The following is a 23802-nucleotide window of genomic DNA, read 5'->3' on the forward strand; positions in this document are numbered from 1 at the left end:
GTCCAAAAACATGCAACTTAATTGACTAATCCAAATCAGCACCATAGACATGCTACTAGTAAGTAGTTATCACTTACTAGCAATCACTATCTGTTCATTAGCTACTACAGCAGGGGAATTCTCGAGATCTACCTGAGCTCAAACTCCCCTCTTGCCTTGCAAACGGGAGGGAGCCTCGGGCTCGAGGATCTTATGAGCTCAGTGCTCTACCGGGACAGCATGCCAAACAAGCTTTATAATCAATCATCATCTAAGTGTGAACTCTTGAATTAGTAGATAAAATGGCACTAAAATGCAGTATTTAATCAATATCAACATCAATAATTAAAAATGACCGGAAAAATTGCAAAAAGGCCACATTTGAGAAAAACATCCACTCATTTCACTAGGCTGGTGCGAACACACTTACAGTTCATACATGGAGCTCTTACAATGAACTGTTAACCTAAATGAGGTGTGTTAAATAAGAGAAACATGGAAAATTTGCAGAGCTGTGGGTCATAAGGACTACCGTTTGAGCCACAGGGATGCTGTAAATGTTAAAACAGCTTGCCACATTGCTGTTTTGTGGACGAGCCGGTGTGATGGTCTTCTCTCTCCACAGGGTGGCACTCAGCAGCTGTCAAAAATGCTGGTGGAGCAGATCGGTTCAGATCGAGTTCGGCTGGGCGCCGCCGTAACGGCCATATGTCAGGTAACGACTCCATCAGTGCACGCTTGACACTGAAATAATGAGCATTTCTCCACCAGCGGCACCACTCATAACTTCCTTTCCTTTAAACCGCACGCTGTAAGGATACAAAGAAATGTGGCCCACTGTGTGCTTTTTTTTTTCTTCATTTGTTTGTACGGCTTCTTTTTTTAAATTCCTGTATTATACAGAAGTGCTTGTCATGACTAAAATATTTAGATAACCTAAATCAAATCCACTCCATTAGATGGCTCTCATTTGAGAATTGGTGACACAAAATCTTTTGAAAGCCTCACGTTGGGGAATTAGTCTATAATGTCGCTCTCACACATAGAGAGGTAAAATCCATTAGCCATCTTAATGGTGTTACACTGACATGGCTGAGTAGAAAGTTTCACTCACCCCCACTGTTTATCAAAATGAACTCATTGACCCATCTCGTGTATTTATGAGGACCGCAGTAAAGGGAAGCTGGGAAATGTATAGTGCATGTCGGTAACATGTTATTCATCCGGTTCTGATAATCAGTCTTAATTATTCAGTAAATGAGCAAAGGAGCGTTTTTTGAATATACGAATATATTTGACAATCAAAGTGCTGTTATAAATGTCTAATATAAATATGTAGGCACTATTGTATTTAAAGACATAAGCTAAAATAGCACACATATGTCTGAATCTTAATGAGAAGCCATGTTGACCTTGTTTTATTAGCAAATTCAGTTTAATTGAATGGCTAACATAACTTACAACAGATTCATAGGAGGAGGAATTCCGCCACAAATGGACATTGAAATAAAGCGAAATTGTTATTAACAGGGGAAATTATTAGAAAATATTACATTTAGTTGAAATTTGATGAAGGGTGTAACCTTGATGAAGGGTGTTTGAAGGGTGTTTGCCTGGTTTGAAATCAAAGGTGTTATTTTTATAGTAAGATGTCAAATGACAACACTCGTGATTTTAACAAATATGAAAATTATTTTAAAGAATGTTTTAAAAAGACATTTTGTAATTTCTTTTCATAATATTAATTGTCCATTATTCATTGAGATTCTAGGCACTTAATTTTTTTATTGTTTAATCACATTTTCAGCATTTCATCATTATTCCAGTTTTCAGTGTCTCATGATTCTTCTGAAATAATATTAACCCTAACCTTAATCTAATATTTAAAGTTGAAGTCAGAATTGATATCCCCCCTGAATTATTAGCCCCCACCCCCGAACCCCATTTATTTTTTTCCCCTATTTCTGTTTAAGGGATAGAAGATTTTGTCAACACATTTCTAAACATAATAGTTTTAATAACTCATTTCTAATAACTGATTTATTTTATTCTTGCCATGATGACAGTAAATAATATTTGACTAGATATTTTTCAAGACACTTCTATACAGCTAAAAGTGACATTTAAAGGCTTAACTAGATTAATTATGTTAACTAGGCTGGTTGAGTTAATTAGGTAAGTTATTGTATATCGATGGTTTGTTCTGTAGAATATCGGAAAAAAATAACTTAAAGAGGCTAATAATTTTGACCTTAAAATGGCTTTTAAGACATTAAAAACTGCTTTTATTCTAGCCAAAATAAAACAAATAAGACTTTTTCCAGAAGAAAAAAATATTATCAGACATATTGTGAAAATTTCCTTGCTCTGTTAAACATCATTTGGGAAATATATATAAAAAAAGAAAAAAATTAAAGAGGGCTAATAATTCTGACTTCAACTGTATATATATATATATATATATATATATATATATATATATATATATATATATATATATATATATATATATATATATATATATATATATATATATATATATATATATATATATATATATTAAAATAAAACATTGGTGATATTTAAAGTTTCTGTGAGATCTTAATGAAAGCACAGTTCAAAGGAACTGAACAGAAGTATAAATATTTTCTTTATAAATGTCTTGTGACTTGTCAGAAGAGCCATCTGTTAGTTGTCTGTGGTTTAGATAAGAAGCATTACCCAGCTGTCTAAAGACAAGTTTAAAGTTTTGTCCTTGTCCACACAGCTCAGCTTAAAGGTGCAGTAGGTGATTGTCCTCAGAAACATTTTTTGTTGTGCTGGTTAAAAGTCTCTTCACATACCAATAGTGATGATTAAAGTGAATGATCTGTATGTATTTATATGTATTTTTATATTCTGGGTAAGGCATAAAACTAAAAAAAGTGCAATTAAAAATTGTTGGGCCGATAATTCACATAATTCTTATTAGTAGCCTAAACTGTATCAACAAATGTAGATTTATACATCTGCGCACCCCTGTTCCCACAGATCTGCCGTTTGCGTGTGCATACTGTGCTCTGTTAATATTAATCCTGCATTTCGTTGCCTTGTACTTGTACATGTGTAATGACAATAAATTGAATCTAATCTAATACGCATTCACGTGCAGACAAGAGGGTGACCGCGGTAAAAACAAATGCTGAATCAAAACTTTAAAATCCTAAATCAATATTAGAGTTACTTTTGCAGGCTGGAGGAAGGATGAAACCATGGCTGAAGTATTTATTTTAGACAGGTTATGTTATGTTTTAAAACTCTTTTAGTTAAGCAAAGCTGATGTAGATTTTGCTATTGTACAAATAGGCTATATGCACAGAAGTGTTGTTCAGCCACTGAAATCTTCCATCTAAAATTTATGTGACTATTTTCAATTTCATAAGGGACCTTTTACAGCATCGATAATGTAGATTTTATTCAGTTCAACAACAAAACATAAGTAAATAGCGCTATTCCGCCTAGCCTGCTTTACCGAGGTCAAGTTGGTTTTATGTCCACATCACATTGGTTCATTTTTTGAACAATGACAACCTGTGACACACTCTCTATATTGTTTACCATGCTACTTTGATTATTCAGTCTGAAATAGCATTTAAGGGCTTAGCAATGCCTTCTGCCAGTTAACCACTGAATAGTCGCTTTAGGAAAAAGCGCGTGCACATTATGACAAATTTTGAATGCTATACAAATGAAAATGTGCTAGATATGTTTTTTTTGCTCAGAATTGTAGTATTATAAAATATTATAAAGTTTTCTAACTTGAAAATGACATGATCTAGTGGGTTGTCTACTGTCATCTTAATGGCATTCGTGATTTTAGAAGGTATGAAGGCAGGGGAGGGACTGTGTTTTCAAAGCTATTATGCTAACGGTTAGCATTTTGACAGATCATCTACTGCACTTTAACATTTCTGAACCTCCTCGTAATTATTTAGTAGCTATTTAGTAGTCAGTCTACATTACTAATAGTTATCTATTAAAGGAATAGGTATACATATTTTCACAGCACCTTTGGAGGTCACACATACTGTAACAACCTGTATTCATTAATATTAATATCTGTTCAGCAGTGAGGATTGTTTGGAAAAGCTTTGAGATTTTGATAATCTAAAAATATCAGTAATGAACAATGAAGCATTTATAACAAATAACGACACTTGTCTTTTTTAGAGTTTCTAAAAGCTGAACAGTTATTGAACTGAGTTGAACCTACTAAAATTGAACTGAATAACAGCATTAGTGTCTGTTTAGAGCTGCTTTAGAGAGGAATATGTTTCATATTTGATGATGGTTATATTGATTATTATGGAGAAGCTGCCTTGGAAAAAAACTTCATATGAAGTGCTTTATAAATAAACTAAAGGTGACTTGTCTTGACATAACTTTCACTGAAGAAATAAACATATCATAGATTTGATTAAAAATGTATTCATCGTGTTCTGAATATGAGCATGCCTTCTTTTTCACTGAATCCTGGATTTATGTGCGGAATGTCTTCCCCATTTTGAACCCACACTTCAATTTCTCCACATGCAAGGATAAATAAAGTTTGTGTAACAATTGTGTTATATTATGTAGTCTATGTTTTTCCTCCACAGCATGTCATTGTGTTATTGTCCTTGGCATTTCAGGTAGCTGAAACCTCACAATAGCGGTCTGTGTTGGGTTTCAATTTTTTTAATCAATTCTAATATGCTTTTCTCTTACAGGATTCAGAGGACATAAAAGTTACGACGTCTGCAGGCAAGGTCTCTTGTAAAGCTGTCATTGTTGCGTGTCCTTCTCACTTAGCAGGTTAGTGTACATACAAAAAAATCTATGGATGTGCCATGACTTCTTACCTAAGCTGTTGGTCTCTATGAAATGTTTTATTCTTTCTCAAATTCCATTCAATCATGTTGAATTCAATTCTTTCCATTTTTTTTTTCAGTTTAAATTTTTTCTGGGCTTAATTTTTTATGTTTTATGTAAGCTTTTTTCTTTTTTAAATACAAAAACGGTATAAAGGAAATACACTGGTATAAACATAGCAACCCCCCAAAAAAAAATTTATTAATTAAAGTGAATGAATAACAAACAAATGGGGATATTTACCAATCAAAGCAATCATAATTTTTCAAATGTAATTATCAGAGTATGATCCATTGTTCCAATAAATCGTTGGCATAGTACTAATCAGTTTTGAGGAAATCCAGAAAATCCATACAGTTTGAAATTGGTGTTGAGGTTTTGGTTCCAAGGAGTGTATCCTCTCGAGCTGAAATCCACTCTTTGAAACATGCAGGGCCAGAAGTTTTTCAGTTTAAAAGTAACAAATTGTTCATCAAAAGGGTACATTGCTGGGACTTTGGAAAACTGTCTAATGTCTCAGAATATCCAAGAATTGCAAGACAATGGTCCGGCTTAACCTCCTATTGGAAAACCTTTGAAAAGAAATAAAAATATTTCCAGAAATTAAAGAGTTTAGGACAAAACCAAAACGTGGGATAAAGAACGCTCATTTACCTGCGTTTATTGAACAATCATGCATCCTTTCAAGGCATTCATTCCAAGTTTCATCAAGCACTTCCTAAAATTTCCGAGACCAGGCTTCTTTTAAATGTTTTGTACATACATTTAATTGAAAAATATGAATAAAGCATGAAACTAGTAGTGTAGAGTTTGGATTTGCCATTAAATAATTCTCATATGTGCTAGATTTTGGTTTGACTGGGATGACTGTTCGAACATAATGCCTCACTTGCAGGTACCGAAAGAAATCAGACCCTGGGAGTTTAAATGCAGTTTGCAGCTCACTAGAAGTAGCAAATGTACCATCTATGTACAGATCCTCAATAGACTTCAAACCTTTGTTTTTCCATGCTGTAAAACCTTTGTCTAATTGAGAGAGTTTAAACATGATTGTTCATTATGAGAACAGATATGTCAGGTTATTTAACATGTTTCCTTATCTGGTTTAATATCTGTATTGAGTTTTTATTTATTGGATCAGACCCAGTTAGCGTTGATGAGGGAGACAGCTTGGAAAAAAGCAGGACTGGAGGAAAAGATGTAGTTAAGATAGTGTTTCAAGCCTGAGCCATAAGGGATCAGTCACATTTAAAGTTTCACCAAGTATACTCCTCTGCAAATAAGATAATGCCCTATTATTTGCTGCCCAATAATAAAATTTAAACACTTGGAGCCCCTAAACTCTCATCTCAGTAAGTTTAAAGGTATAGAAAATGAGGCAAAGTGACCATTTTAATAGCATTTTTTTGCCAATCTTAGATAATGGCTTCATTTTAAGTTAAAGGGGACCTATTATGCAAAAATCATTTTATAAGGGGTTTAAACACAGTTGTGTGGCAACAGTGTGAGAATATAGCCATCCTCTTATAGTAAAAGTTAATTAATTCAATGTTTTATAATCACACTTAATAGGAACAGTCTGCAGAAACACTTTGATTGACGTTATCCCTTTGTATGTGTCATTGGAGGGGTTTAGTCCCGCCCATTAGTGAAGATTTCTTCCTTACTGACATAAACAGCCCTGAGTAAGAAGCAGCCGAATAGCAGAATTCTAAAAGGAGCCGTTTCAAAGAGACAAAAGGAATATTTGTGGGGTCATTTATTCTCTCTCAAATTTCGTTGAATCATGTTGAATTCAATTCTTTCCATTTTTTTTTCAGTTTAAAATTTTTCTGGGCTTCATTTTAATAGTTAAAGGGGGCCTGTTATGCAAAAATCACTTTCATATGGTGTTTAAACACAGTTGTGTGGCTAAAGTGTAAGAATATAGCCAGCCTCTAATGGTAAAAGTTAATTAATTCTTTTTTTAAATAATCACACTTCATAAAAACAGAGTCTGCAGAAACACTTTGCTTCATGTTCTCTCTTTGTACGTGTCATCGGAAGGGTTTAGTCCCACCCATTAGTGACGATCTCTTCCTCATTGGCATAAACAGGCCTGAGTGAGAAGCAGCTGTCCACCATTTGAGTTTTCACCTGCTGAAGATAATGTTAGTGTCTAAAAGGGTTTAAAATTAGTTTTAGGATGCACAAATATACACAGGAGTCTTCCTTTTTCTGAGTCACTTCTTTTGACATTTTTAGTTTTTCACAGATGTAACATTTGTGCAGTTTTAAATCTGCCACCATGCTGACGCATAGGAGTTTGTGGGGTCACACTTTATTTTGATGGTCTTTTTGTTGAATTTAAGTTATATTGCATCTACATGCCAACTAATTCTCATTAGATAATAAGTAGACTGTTAGGTTGGGGTTAGGGTAAGTGTAAGTTGACATTTACTTGCAAAGTCTCTTATAGTAAATGAAATGTCTGTTTATCAGCAGTATCAACAGATATTAAGGAGACAGTCTACTAATACTCAAATGGACCATCAAAATAAAGTGTTACCACTTGTAGCTGTACCCTCATTTAAAAAGACAGCTGGAAACACAATCTCATTTGAATTTAAAGTGACAGACACCAAAACAGCAGAATTTGGATCAAAGTCTGAAAGGAGCAGTTTCAAAGAGTTATAAAATATATTCGTGGGATAATTTAAGCTGAAACTTCAAATACTATACATGCTATAGGGACATCATTTATTTTACATCTTGTTAAAAGGGGCATACAACTGTAGGTCCCCTTTGAAGTCTGAGTGAAACCGGATGTTTCTGAGATTTTTTATTTTTCTAGTATGTTTATGTATTTCTGACTGAAATGGAATATTGAGTAGAGGACGGGTTTTCTTTTTGTGAATCATTTCCTTTTTGCAAACTAACAGTATTATAGAATATTGTCCATTTGGCACCAACATGGAAGAACCGCCACTCCAAACACAGAAGCTAATGGTGAGACTTTGATTGAATATTACCAAAACAATATGTTTTGTGTGGATTAACTTTCATTGGATTAAATATAAAATAACAATGTGTTCTAACAGAATAAACATGATAAATTTTATTTTCACCCAGACTATAAAGTGCTTCATAAATTATTTGAAAAAAATATCAAAAATGCAAAGCACACCTGGGGCCGCATTTATAAAGTGTACATATGCTTAGATTTGATCTTAGAGTGGGTGTACACTTGAATCTAGAGCTGCACAGTATATATAGTTTCAGTATTGATAATGCAATGTGTACATCTGCAATAGTCACATCGCAGGATCTGAAATGTTGAGTTGGGATTGTGTACAGTTGAAGTCAGAATTATTAAATCTTTTAAATTTTTTTTTTCTTTTTAATATATTTCCCAAATGATGTTTAACATTGTAAGGACATTTTCACAGTATGCCTGATAATATTTTTTCTTCATTTGTTTTATTTTGGCTAGAATAAAATAATTTTTAAATTGTTTAAAAAACATTTTAAGGTCAAAATTATTAGCCCCTTTAAGCTATATATTTTTTTCGATTGTCTGCAGAACAAACCACTGTTATAGAATAACTTGCCTAATTACCCTAACTTGCCCAGTTAACCTGATTCACCTAGTTAAGCCTTTAAATGTCACTTTAAGCTGTATAGAGTGTCTTGAAAAATATCTAGTCAAATATTATTTACTGTCATCATGGCAAAGATAAAATAAATCAGTTATTAGAAATGAGTTATTAAAACTATTATATTTAGAATGGTGTTGAAAAAAATCTCTCCGTTAAACAGAAATTGGGGAAAATAATAAACAGGGGGGCCAATAATTCAGGGGGTTTAATAATTCCGACTTCAACTGTAGTTTAGGATTATATATTATTATATTGGAATTATATAGTCACAGTTTAAAATATATGACATTTGTGGAGTTACTGCAGAGTTTAACCTTAACGGAGTAAAAGATTATCGTTTGCACGTTTTTAAGCACTAAGAGCATTCAGACACAATATTTAAAAGAAAATCATTTTATTGAACTGTTTAAACAGTAAAGTCTTTGCAGTGTTATTTTAAGTTTGGCTTTTTTTCAATTTCTGTACCTGAAAGCAATTTGACTACACCCTGAAAACCAAAAAGCACTGTTTTTTTTACTCTTATATTTACATATTACATTTAATTCATGACTTGTTCCCCTACAAAATCATGCCAATCGATTGAAAATTATTACATTACAATTCTTACTTATATTGTGTCACATTTACTTAGTTCAAATAAGTCATCTTAATTTTATAAAACTATTATTTACTAATGTAGTTAAAGTAATTCTTCTCAAATGGAATTCCAACATTATCAATGTTCAACAAGTATATAAAATAACACAACCGAGTGAAAAAAATAGTAACGTTAGAGCTTCAAAGGTTAGCAATAACCTCAAAACCACACAAGGAAAATGGCAACTTTATGAAATGACACACAGAAGACATGCTTTTTGATCAACCGTTATAATATACATGCATAAAAAATTTTATATCTCACCTGTGTGTCCACAAAAGGGAAAATGTTTGCGTATTTTCTCCGTTTGCATTGTGAAAATGGAGCCACGTAAGTGATTGCACCTTCCATCTGCGCATGTGCAGATCTTACTCTACCTGCTGACCAAACTGTGGTACAGCATGGCTCCAGCCTCTCTCTCTCTCTCTGTCTCTCTCTCTCTCTCTCTCTCTATCTATCTATCTATCTGTCTCTCTATTTATCTAAAGCACGAATCATCTTACACTGGTTTCTTAATCATGAATATCTGAGGAATATTTCCAGTATTTTGTTGAATCTTTGCCATGTGCAGATCTTACTCCACCTGCTGAACAAATTTCCACATTGATTACACCTCTGGGATTAGCCGGAATGCTAATGCTTGAGAGTCAAGCCTTTGCACACTTCCCTCAATTTTGTTTTTGGGAAGTAACACTTGATAATAATCACTCGGTGTATGCATTTTTAATGAAAAAAAAAAAAAAAAATCATTACAAACTCTGTTCCCACGTAATTGAGTGTGGAAAAAAATGACATAACCATGTGACATTAATTGTTTGTGAGAGGTACTGCATGGCTCCAACCTTCAGTCAAACTTACTTGATGAACTTCAGTACAGTTTAATAAAGTTCTTTAGTTTTTCTACTGGGTCCACTTTAAAGTTCACCAACATTTGTAAAGTTTACAAGCATATTTCGAGTAGATTGAGTGATTACTTTTTTATATATAATTATTTTTTAGGGATTTTTCACCTTTATCATGATAGGACAGTGGTGATTTCAGACAGGAAAGCATTGGGAGCAGAGAGAGGAGAAGGATCGGCAAAGGACCTCAAGTCGGGAATTGATCTCGGGTCGCCGAGCATGTCGGTGCTATATGTCGGTGCACCATACCACTAGGCTATTGGCACCGACAATTGAGTAATTACTGTTTACAGTATAAATGTAGTCAACCAAAACTACAATGATTTCAGAAGACTAAAATATGACAAACTAAATATATTCAAAGACTAAGACTAAAACCAAATCGAGATTTTCTGTCAAAATTAGCACTGCTACACTGACGTGCATCTTTTGAACACACCCTACAGTATGCGAATCACATGGTTCATTTAAAACAGTCTGTTGCACTGACCCTGAAACAGCTGTCAATCTTATGCTTCCTCCTGGAGCTCCGCCATCCTGGATGCAAGTTTGACTGCCACTTTTTGTTAAACAGACTGTTGTGTGGAGTCTGGCGAGGACACGTTTAATGTGACAGATCTAAGGACAGCTCTGAATTACACAGAGTGCCCTAGCGCCATCGTCCTGCTGGCGCTAAATCAGAGCTCACAGATGGCAAGCTGACAGGTGACGGAGACTCTTAAAAACTGAAGACACTGTTGAGATCAGACAGCCGTCCAAAATGCATTCAGCAATTAAATGATGAAGGCGGCCCAACTTTTAGTCAAGCCTCTGGCACTTTTTCTGCCGTTGGAGATACAAAACTGCAAAGTTTTCCTGGAAATGGAGTATTATTTAAGATGCTTTGAATACACACAGCTACAGTGAATAAAATTAGTAATATACACATCACCATCCATCCATCCATCCATCTATCTATCTAATAAATGCACACTCACATGCCACTTAATTAGGTACACCTGTCCAGCTGCTCGTTAACGCAAATTTCTAATCAGCCAATCACATGACAGCAACTTAATGCATATAGGTATATAGACATGGTCAAGACGGTCTGCTGCAGTTCAAACTGAGCATCAGAACGGGCAAGAAAGGTGATTTAAGGGACTTTGAATGTGTTCTTGGTTGTTGGTACCAGACGGGCTGGTCTGAGTATTTCAGAAACTGCTTATCTGCAGGGATTTTCACGCACAACTATTTCTAGGGTTTACAGAGAATCGTCTGAAAAAGATCAAATATCCAGTGAGCGGCAGTTCTGTGGGCACTTTTTGATGCCAGAGCTCAGGGGAGAATGGCCACATTCGGATGGTAAGGTCAGAATTTGGCATCAACAACATAAAAAGCATGGATCCGTCCTGCCTAGTATCAATGGTTCAGGCTGGTGGTGGTGGTGTAATGGTGTGGGGATATTTTCTTGACATACTTTGGGCCCATTAGTACCAATTGAGCATCGTGTCAACGCCACAGCTTACCTGAGTATTGTTGCTGACCATGTCCATCCTTTTATTACCCTAGTATACCCATCTTCTTATGGCTACTTCCAGAAGGATAACTCGCCATGTCATAACACGTGAATCATCTTAGACTGGTTTCTTGAACATGACAATGAGTTCACTGCACTCAAATTGTCTCCACAGTCACCAGATCTCAATCCAATAGAGCACCTTTGGGATGTGGTGGAACAAGAGTTTGGCATTAAGGCAGTTCTGAAGGCATAACTGGGTCCAACCCAGTACTAGTAAGGTGTACCTAATAAAGTGGCAGGTGAATATATATATATATATATATATATATATATATATGTATGTATGTATGTATGTATGTATGTATGTATGTATGTATGTATGTATGTATGTATGTATGTATGTATGTATGTATATCCACTATATACCACTGTTGTTCAATGACTTGCCTTATACAGCAAAAAATAGATACAAAATGCTGACAGTGAAAACTGTTCTACTTAGGGAACTGAACACCTTTACTGATTTTCCAGTGCCTATAATCTCATCTCACTCTCAATGGTATTGTGTCCCGCCGCTTGGCGTGTTGTCATCCGGACTGATGGAGACCAGCGTTTTAACCTCGTGTTCATTTATCTTTTATAATGAGTGAAGTCTCTCCTCCTCCACCTCCATTTCAATGATTAATGAACTGCTGGACTTGATAATACTTTATTGTGCTTCAGTTTGCAATTCAAGCTGATAGAAGACTTCTGTTCAATATGGAGTTTCCATATATAATACATTATTAAATATTCAAGGGAATAGTTCACCTAAAGTATTCATTGGATGGATTGTATAAATCAAAAGGAAGAGCTGTACTATTAATCATGTTACGGTACAACATGGAGTAGCGTATGTGAACATAAAAGCCAAAAAGACTGCTATATAAATATGATATCTGCGTGTTCTACATGTTTGTGTGAAAGATATTTCAAAGGAAAATCAATTATTTGTCACCAGGAAATTAAAAAGTAGTTACATTTTAATGTGATTACGTTTATAAAATATTATTTAAACATTTATTAATTTAGGCCTTTATTTGATGTCAGTTTTTGTATATATAATACACTAGTTTTAAATGATAAAAAATACAGATGACCCCTAAAGTTACAGTCAATGGTTATTTACTGTATTTCAAAGTCATAAGTGGGACGGGCGTCTTCTAGCAATAGCAGTCACCTAAAACATGTGTGTTAAAAACCACACACAACATTCCTGGATTTCTCTGTCAGTCGGGCACAGGACAGAATAAGAAGTGTGGGTGTGCGTGGGCAAGCATGAACAACTAATGTGTGTGTGCGTGTGTGTTTGCAGGAATTGTTGTGCGTGGGTGCTCATGTAGCTGTATAAACCCATGCAGTATTCATGTTTTCACCGCACCAAGCCTACAATATGCCCGCGATTAGTCAGGTTGTGGGATGCTTGTGCTTTTTGTCTTAAGGTTCGGGGTTTGGACGCATTCCTTAGGTGGGTTTGTGGTGTGTCGAAGCATAACCGGTTGGTTGCTATATTTAACTCCTCCAGTCTTCTTCCAAAACGTTGTACCTGACTAAGCTGGCGCTGCAGCTGCATGCAATTTGAGCTGACTGGCAGAGAAAATGTTGCCCATCCGGCCTCCCATCGACTCGGCTTTGATAAAGGAACATCTCCAGTGATGGGGGAGGGGGGTGGGGGGCGGTGGCAAAAACCTCACATACACATACACCACAGCACTCAGAGTTTCCCTTAGAGGTCTGTTTATACTGTATGAAAGAAGGGTAGCAAAACATTAGCATCCGTTTGACTGCCATGACCTATTTTTGTAAGTGTTTTTTGGGTTTAAGAGTGCCTGATTTTTTTTCTAGTTTTCATGGTGCTTTGGGAAATTGTTCAAAAAGAATGGGATTTACATAAAACCTTTAATTACCAAATTGCTGGTGTTGCCTTGCCATTTACTAAATGAATGGAGAATGGCGATTGTGAATGGGGATCAAGAAATCAAGGGATGAAAATGGCATTTCGTGACATTTTCGCAAATGTATAGTACTTTAATGCACAATGACAGAATTCTTTTGGAGAAAAAAGATGAAAAGGTCCTAGTTTAAAGATGCTTTAATTTAAAAGTGGTTGACATATTTCCTGTTGAATTTTGGACTGGACGCACTGAATGGACTAGACGCACTGGCTACTTTGACATCCAAATCTGTTAATAATGAGATTTGATTAGTCTGAAGTCCTCACATAACCTTAATAGGTCAGAATTAAATTTGGTGAGTGAAGAATGAAGTGGTGTTGTAGACCTTTTTTAGTTTTAGAGTTTGAGAGGACATGTAAACACTTCCAATCCCAATTTTACCCCTAAGCCCTACCCCTTACCCCTACCCCTCATTTTGCACTTTCATGTGAAGGGGTAGGGGTGTCCCAATGGGCTATATTTAGAGCTACTGCTTTTCAGCCAATGATGAACTTCTGGACCGATGAGAGCTTTATGTGACTATTTTCAATTTCATAAGGTTCCTTTTACAGCATCGATGTTGTAGTGTAATTCAAATACAATCAGTTAAATAGACTTAAGCATCCATTTAGTTAAAGTGAAATAAAGAGACAAAAGACAATTCGTCATTAGCCGCGGCTAGTGCAGAAATTCCGTAGAAAATTCTGGGGTCAAATTAATTTCCATATTTTAAAGACATGACGCGGAAAAAATATAGTTTTATAATTTTGGTCTGATACCCACTTTATAACATATCTCAGCCAGGCAGTGAAGATTGCTGTTTTTTTAAAGAAATCAGATCTTAAACGCTGTAATTTTGTATGGGATGACAATTAACTGGAAGCCCTGGGGCAGGCTGCCTGAAATTAAACGTCCGTGTGCATATACCCCATTCTCTTTAGCTTGAAGACATAGGGCTAAGGGAAAGACTAGATAGCCATTGAAACTGAGATTTTTTTAGGACCACACTCGACACCAAGGGGTACGAAAATTTTCCAGAATACACCATCTACAACAGCAGCATAGATGCATCTGGAAGTAAGGAGATGTACAAATTAGTATTTTTTGTCATTATGACAAATTTTTACCACAAACAAACACGTTTTGATACATAACCACACTTAATACTTAACGCGTTCGTGTTTTACCGTCATGCTTTAAAGGGCACCTAGTTTACTCCTTTTTCCAGATTTAATATAAGTAATTTTTTGTCTCCAGAATGTGTCTGTGAAGTTTCAGCTCAAAACACCCATCAGATTATTTATTATTCCTTTCAGAAGTTTGTATTTTATAGCTCTGAACATCAGGTAGCGGTTTTTGTGAACTGTGCCTTAAATGCTAGCCCTCCCCACCCACCATTCCCAGGTGCCTGTCAGTGTGCCTCAATCTCCTCCCTCGGCTGCGTCAGACAACAGATAGACATGAAGGAAGCAGATCTCATGTAACGTTTGTGAGAAATATTACAGTAAGAACTTTACCAATTATTATTTGATGTGTTTGTTGTGGAGTTGCAACAATGAGGCACACAAAATGTTGTTTTAAAGTTCATGCACACACAGATACACACACACACACAGTGGACACACACAAACAGCACACAGGTTTAGCCTTGCACTGTTTTTGCACAGCAAATGTGACAGAATGCACGTTAATATCCACTGCTAAATGGATACCTATTATGTTAATATATACACAATAAACCTAATTTAACATCCACAAACCGGGATTGAAGCATCTTCTTTTATGATTGTAATAACACACGGCTGTGCTGATAAAGTAAAGTTTAAGTAAATCGCTGTAATTCATTACAAACATGCACTGTTTAAACACGTGTCATTCTTGATCATATTTGATGATGATTGATGATCAAAGCGAACTGAACAGATCTTTTATTCCCGGTTGCTTTGCGCACACCCTGTCTTGTTGATGTGATTATACTTGTTACTACGGAGACATGTTAATACGCAGCTGTCAATTAATTCAGTGGGCGGGGAAACCGCACTTCAACAGTATGTCAAGTTGCGGTCGTCCTCAAAATGGGAGGGATTTGGATCCTATTTTAATGTCAGGAAATTTAAAATAAGAGATTTATTGTCTTTATATCATATATATATACCCCAATATGACTGTGGACACACTATACCTACATACAGTTCTGTCCAAACAGCTTAAAAAAGATGATTTTCGTCATAGATGCCCTTAAAAAAAATGATTGAATAAAAAGTGCTAAATTTGGCTATAATCTATAATCCATAATAATAACTCCTGTATAGTAGTCTCACAACATACTTTCACATCTGTCACTTGAATACCCTGTTAGAAAAGTCTAGTGGTTAGGAATGACCTTTTTACAATGTCTGGTATAATGTTAATGTTGTTTTCGTGTGTTTACATAATTGAATATGGATGCTATCTGTAAATGCACAAAGCTTATTGCCACATTATATCGTTATAATAACAAGAAATATGCTTTCAGTGGGGCGACGCGGTGGTGCAGTAGGTAGTGCTGTCGCCTCACAGCAAGAAGGTCGCTGGTTTGAGCCTCAGCTGGGTCAGTTGGCGTTTCTGTGTGGAGTTTGCATGTTCTCTCCGTGTTCGCGTGGGTTTCCTCCGGGTGCTCACGGTTTCCCCCAATGTGGTACAGGTAAATTTGGTTAGCTAAATTGTCTGTAGTGTGAATGAGTGTGAATGGATGTTTCCCAGTGATGGGTTGCGGCTGGAAGGGCATCCGCTGCGTAAAAAAATGTGCTGGATAAGTTGGCAGTTCATTCAGCTGTGGTGACCCCAGATTAATAAAGGGATAAGCCGAAAATAAAATGATGGAATGAATGAATGCCTTCAGTGATTTCCTAAAGATAAATACCAAAAAACAACACAACTGGAATAACTACAGCAGTCGCCATCGTCAATCTCAAATGAAGTAAGAGATGACATATGATGACATGTACAGGTGTTGTAGTGCTGTCCCATTTCTTAGGGGTAAAATGTGAAGCCCTTCCCCCTTAGGGGTAGGGATAAAAAAATAGAATTGGGATTGGGCCTTGATTTGATTAGCAACCAAAACTGTAAACTGCTGCACATGTGCAATACTGTAATTGTAGATAAGTCATATTGATGTTTGATGCACTGAATGATCTGATTTGTAGAATTAAGTAGCAGCATTGACAGAAAAGCTAAGAAAATGGCAAAAAAGTTATCGTCAGTATACTGGGACATCGATTCACTGTGAGGTTCTAGAGATAGCACAGTTTATATATCATATTTCTGTCTTTATATCTCACTTCATCACCAAGTTCATGATGTTTTTTTTTTTTTGGAGAATTTGTCATACTTCTGAGGAAAGAAATTGAGATTTTCAAGTTTGTCTCACAGATCTGACTTTAGCAGTTGCAAGATGTCAAAATTCAGAATTTGAGACAGTCACAATTACATAAAAAAAAATTATATTAATTCATCTATTAATAAATTATTAATGGCTGAAACATGCTTCCATAAAAATATATATATGTCAATTAATTATTTTATATTAAAATCGTGTAATTCAGTTTGATGGGAAGTAAATGTGATTTAAACACTTCTCTAATTTGCTTATTGAGTGAAGGATTGTACCTGAACAATAGACAGTTGCTAAGTTACAGGTGGTATTGGGGAGGGAAATTGTCATTCTAGAGAGAATGTGATTGGACAAATTTACATAACTGTCTGGAAACTAAATATATAGATGACAACTAAATTACAAAATAGTTACTAGATAAATATATTTTAATACATTATTTTGTTAAAATTTGTTTAGTTAATTCATAATTAAGCCAAACTGAAAACAAGCAGGATTGGTTTTCAACTCACAGTGTCTAGGATTTTTAGTGTGGAGCAGCAGTTTGAATCTGTGATGGCTTTTTTCCATCTTCTTTTTATAAGCACAGTTTTCCCCAAGGCTCCTGGCAGGTGGGGGAATCCTACAGAAATGTGAGCACCTGTGGTCCATTAGCCTGAGGTTATGCTATAACTGTCTGTTCCGCCACTCACGGCTACCTGGATAACAGAGGTGACAGAGATGCCAAGGAGTGAGGGGGAATATAGACAACACAAAGACAAAAAAACAAAAAACCTGAAGGCGAGAGAGAGAGAGCGCCAGACTGACAGAAGAGCTAGAATAAGGGCTGTGAATATCCAGGGAATTCACTAAAGCATGAGCTGCAGCCACATAGCGAGTGTGTGGTGTTTATTTGCATTGTTGTGATGTTTTAACACCTGGTTCACTGAAAGAATTATGCAAAGCAGGTAAAGACAAACATCTCCAGATAATACATGCTGAATGCTGCTTTTATTTAAAAATTTAAGTACGGTTAAGTCTACTCCCATTTGTTAACATACCTGCATTAAGTAACTCCTCTCTGTGTGCCAAATCCCAAAATGACCCCAAACTCCTAAATCTGTGCATTCAGAGGAGTTTCATTGTAAGAAAACAATTACAAATGATTAATATACATTCCCAGTGATGGGTTGCGGCTGGAAGGGCATCCGCTGCGTAAAACATATGCTGGATTAGTTGGCGGTTCATTCCGCTGTGGCGACCCCAGATTAATAAAGGGACTAAGCCGAAAAGAAAATGAATGAATGAATGATTAAATACAATAGAAAAATAGATGCAAACAAACTAAGCAGGGCGACGCGGTGGTGCAGTAGGTAGTGCTGTCGCCTCACAGCAAGAAGGTCGCTGGTTCAAGCCTCGGCTGGGTCAGTTGGCGTTTCTGTGTGGAGTTTGCATGTTCTCCCCCACAATCCAAAGACATGCGGTATAGGTGAATTGGGTAGGCTAATTTGTCCGTATGAGTGTCAATGAGTGTGTATGGATGTTTCCCAGAGATGGGTTGCAGATGTAAGGGCATCTGCCACGCAAAACATGTGCTGAATAAGTTGGAGGTTCATTCCACTGTGGTGACCCCAATGAACAAACTAAGCAGTTTAGCCCATTAAAAACAGTGGCCTAATACACAGAAATAAAATCAAGTTATCAGATCTCATTGACTTTTTCTGCTCAATTTGAATATACGTTCTGATTTAAGTTAGCTATTTAGTGAAGAGCAAAGAATGAATGTCTTGTTTTCAGTTGTTAGTTGATTAACATCTAATAACAGAGGTGTCACTTTAAGAGTGAATGAATACTTTAAGAGTAAAATGATTAATGTGACTATATAAGGTTCTTTTTACAGCCTCGATTTTGTAATGTAATTAAAATATAATCAGTTAAATAGAATTCGTTTATTTGTTGAAGCATATAACGAGATGAAAGATCATTTTAAATTCATGGCACAGAACAATGACATTTTATTCAGTGTTTCTTTGTCTGGTCAGTGAATATCACTGATTTTTACAGTTTTTCTCAGTCACTTTGGTGCATTTGTCACAACACTATTTACATTTGCACAACAGTTAATGCATTTCTCAAAACAATCAGTCATTTGTGCACATCATAGTATCAGTTTCTCATTCCTTTCAGCAAATTGCAAATGCTTTTGAACATGCATTAATTGCTTTCACAACTCTGCTGTTTTATAACATTATCATTTGCTTATGTCATGTCATTCATAATTAACCAAACTTGTGAATGCTGACTAGTCATTCCATATTAAACTAATAGTCCTCATTTCATTATCTGAGTCATTACATACATAAATGTGGAACTAGTTGTCAAAATCTGTCAAGCAAATTTGATAAAAAATCTTTAAATATTTTGTCCTGAAAATGTCTTCTAAATTGAACAATTTCACGAATGATTTACAGACCTGTGGATGTTGTTGGTTCAATCAAGCATACTGCAAATTAAAAATCTGTGTGCACATACCGCATTCTGCTGTACAGCTCTTGTAACTATACCACATTTAGAGAGCAAGGGGGCCCTTGGTGTTTGGCAGAATTACGTGTACAGTATAGGGAGGATTGGCTCTGTGATGTTACTGCCACCTTTCATAGAAAGATTAAAAATACAGGAAAAATATGGGAAATTATTTAAACTGGATGATAGCAGTATTGAATAGTAAACTATGGGAGAATCCTGGAAAAAGCAGAGGGTTGGCAGGCATTTCTGTGTGTTCAACTGAGGAGGATGCAGCAGATTACTGCAATCTGGCATGTATAGTATAAAATATGTACACACTAGCTGATGTTTAACAATTTATATTTATCAGCCAATATGTGCCGGGGCTTATATTTTGACAATGCTGAGAACACTGTTAAAGAGTTTGCCCCTCTGTTATCTGTAATAAAATGGCAAACACTGCAATATTTTCTCATATACTGCCATTATTCAGCAAATATGCATCTATATCATTCAAACAAGTCATGGCTTCAACCATGAAACTTGTGATTCCAACTGTGCATTTGTAGACTACATTAAACCTCTGTGCAAATTAGATGTGGACATTTCAAACTCTTTAGGTTCCTGCTTCATTACATCTAGTGCTTATAGTTATTTATTTAAGTTTTAACTATCTATTTATAAATTTATTTGCTAAAAATGTCATAATTGGCTCATGTTATTAAGAATTCTATTTTGATAATTTCAAAAAGCAGCAACTGTCCAACAAAATGTATCTCATCTTTTAAAACAATGTTAATTTAATCTGGAAATCTGTACAGTAAATGTTGTTTGACATTTTTTTAATGTGGTACAACCGATCTCATTATACTGTAGCTGCCTCGGTTCACATGGCAGTGTATCATTCCTTCTTTACTAGTATTTATAGCAGAAAATAAACATGAATGAGCATCCCTTCTCTCAAGTTATCTCTCAGCAAGACATCAATAAACGAGCTTTACAGTTAGCATTACATAACACTTGCCTCAGGAAAGTCTTTTAGTTTCCACAGCTTGTTAGTACACCAGAGAAATTAAATTCTACACAACATTTACCTAAGTGTTTGCAGTTTATTAGTGCTTATAGTCACTTTATTTTACTTAACTTGTTAGTGATGTCTAACAGCATTACTTTAAGTACATCTGTCATGAAAACTTTGTAGATTTACTGTAAAAGATCATTTGCTGTTTTAAATTTGAGATAATTTCTCTTACCTAAAATACATTAAACTGACTTAATATACAAGATTTAACTTGATAATTTAAGTTAACATAACAAAAACAACAACATGGTGACATGACTAGGTCTGATCATTGTCATGACTCATTGAGTCAAGTGTTATTACAGCAGTGAATAAGGCTTGGAGTATAAATGAACAGTTAATGTATGCATGCAATTTTTATTTGAATGTTGATTGAAAATAAATAGCAATTGTAAGGCTGAGGCGGAAGCCGAAGTAGAATCCATATGCAGGGGTTGTAATAAAATAGCAATTTTTCAATCAAAAATGTGTTAGCAAATGTGACATCACGGGTCAAAAACGATATAGAAAGTGGTCCAAACAGGAGTCAAAACCAAGGCGTGTCCAAGAGGCAGCAGATATTCAAGTAAAAGGTCAAGCTCAGAAATAAGCCATCCAGACCATCAAAAAATCCAATGGGGTAATCCAAAATCAGAGGTCAGTAGATTCAGGCAAAGGTTTACACACACAGCAATACAGGCAATGGAGGAAAATGCTTAGTGATGCAAGTGAACTGGAAACTGCTTGGCAAAGCCATGATTTACTGGCTGCCAAAGAGGAAGTTAATATAGAGTGAGTAGAAGGAGTGGCACACTGTTAGATTTCAGGCAAGGGCTACCCCTGCTGGTGTGGCATTACAGCATTTGAGTATTAATTTTTTATAAAAAAGGAAAAGTCCTCATGCATCAAGACCATTAAGTAAGCATCAGTAAATTTACAAAATCAATGCAAACATACAAATAGAAGTGAATTATCATCATGCGTTGCAAATGATGGTAAATGCACAATGTGTATACTGCTAATGCACAGCATTCACCTTAATCACAAATTCCACGAATTTGTATGTTTCGAAGATTATTGTATAAACAAGTATTATACATTTATAGTAGAATTAACACAAAAAATAAATAAATAATTGAATTAAAAACATTTTTAAGGGGAAGAACATCTTACGAGTAAACTACAGTGAGTGAAATGGGGCACCACATTTGGTATGAACCCAGCATTAGGTTACACAGATTTAGCATGTAAATACATCAAATGTATTATAACAGTATTCTATTGTTAGATAATTGTCAGAATAATTTAATCTTACAATCATCAAACTAACTTTTAAAACTAAATAAAAAAAACCCTTATAAATGGCTCTAATGTAAGCTAATTTTTCATATGCAGGGGATGCATAATAATGAATAATTTTCACAGTATAATATTTACTATCTGGAGTGCTTTTAGAGGGGCTACTTTTTACTCATAGCTCGTGTATTTTGAACAAACACTTTTACTCTTCTTGTACTACATTTTTTGCCAAGTTATTTATCATCAATATGTATGAATCCATATAATTATACATTCATTTTTCTTTGACTTAAGCCTGGTTTATACTTCTGAGTCAAATGATCGGCGTGACCCACGGTGCATGCAACGCGCGTAGCTGTGCATTCATACACCTGCGCACTGTTTCTGTTGCTTTGCAATAACACTTCCGAAACGCTAGTTGGCAGTGAGGTGTTTATGTTCCTCTGTGCCGAGTTTCTTCGCTGGTGTTTTGTATTTTCTGAACGCTTCCTTAATGTACAAGTGGTTCAAACTAGCTCATTTTGCGGCAGGAACTGACAGACGTGCAACAACTTTAACCATGAGGTAAACACAAAACAAAACTTTCGATCCGGTACTCCACACTTGTAAACAATTGCTCCATCTGGCTCGCGCGACTCTTGGTCCCGCCCACACTCGTCAGGGTTACCAAGCCGACCAATCACAGAGCTTGTGCTACGCGTTGTTGCGACATGTAGTTAAATTTTTTGAGAGGTGCGCGTCAGCGACGCCGACGGCCACGGCGAGGGCTATGCGTCCACCAGTATACCGTGCCGTAGCATACGCGTGCGCTTGACGCAACGCAAAAGTTTAAATCAGCCTTTAGTCATCAGGGGTCGCCACAGCAGAATGAACCGCCAACTTATCCAGCAAATTTATTACACAGCAGATGCCCCTCAAGCTGCAACCCAGTATTAGGAAACATCCATACACTCTCATTCACACTCATACACTACGGCCATTTTAGTTTATTCAATTCACCTGTAGCGCAAGTCTTTGGACTGTAGGGGAACCAGAGCCAGACTCCACACAGAAATGCCAACTGCCCCAGCTGGGACTCAAACCAGCGACCTTCTTGCTTTGAGGCGATAGTGCTAACCATTGAGTCACCGTGCTGCCGCTAATTTATATATTAATATGAATATAATTGTAATGAGGTTTGATGAGCATTGGGAAAAAGGAGGTGAAGAACCAAAGGAAATAATTTTAATAATGAAAATAAACATAAAATAAGGGCTATGATTACCACCGAACTGAAAAGCAACCATGAAGAGTCCAGGTCTGGTCCTCTCTCCTCTTCCATTGCTGTCTCTCCTCCTTTCAAGTTTCTAGAGCTCCTCCATGAGACTCGAGACAGGTGGCACACACAGGTGATGGTATTTAACTTGTGCCACCAGCCTCGTACCGCTCTCACAGCTCTCGTCCCAGCCTCACTTGCTGCAATGATTTTTCTTTCCACCACCTCCAAGATGTCATACAGACAATCTGCCTTAAATCATCCGAAAATCAGTAAATCAAACATCTATTCATTTCTTTGTACAGTTGCGCAGCCCTTTGTCTTCCTGTGCGGTTGTCAGATTGGTGACGTCCTGGCATTACTATTTCCTAACGTCTAGCAAATTGAAGCAAGCAGACAGTCGCTGTCGCTTCCCAGCACACAGCTATGATGGACTGCCAGACACAGGGCGATCTCTCTCAATCAATGAGAGCAACTCCACGCCTCAGTCACTGCGGATAAATTAGATCTGTTTCTCCATCTGCCATCACAGCCTTTCAGAGAGACTGATTCATATGAGCTGACGCGCCATTGTCGCTCACATGTAAACAATCGTGGAAAAATCCACGCTTTAGAAAAGATACATTGGCATGCTGTGTGTTAATTTTTTTATTAACACATCAAGAGAAAGTTATTTCGATGAAAATGTGCTAATCAGAGCCTCTTGTTCAATTAGTGTCCAATCCGTGAAACATAATGCAATCAAAATATCTTTTTTTCTGATTACCGTCGCTTAACGAAATTATACACATAGCGCCTCGCTGCATTTCCT

The 23802-nt window shown here is 36.1% G+C and overlaps 1 protein-coding gene across 1 annotated transcript in view; it reads left to right on the forward strand.

Moving 5' to 3' along the window:
• Positions 1-23802, forward strand: part of si:ch211-127i16.2 (probable flavin-containing monoamine oxidase A) — an 84280-nt gene that overhangs the window by 12666 nt on the left and 47812 nt on the right. Inside the window, exons 7-8 of the mRNA XM_056467070.1 lie at positions 605-694; positions 4728-4812. Of these exons, the coding sequence (XP_056323045.1) occupies positions 605-694; positions 4728-4812 (175 nt within the window). The remainder of the gene's footprint in view (positions 1-604; positions 695-4727; positions 4813-23802) is intronic.

Source organism: Danio aesculapii, chromosome 10 (assembly GCF_903798145.1).
Source record: "Danio aesculapii chromosome 10, fDanAes4.1, whole genome shotgun sequence".
NCBI classification, from domain to species: Eukaryota; Metazoa; Chordata; class Actinopteri; order Cypriniformes; family Danionidae; genus Danio; species Danio aesculapii.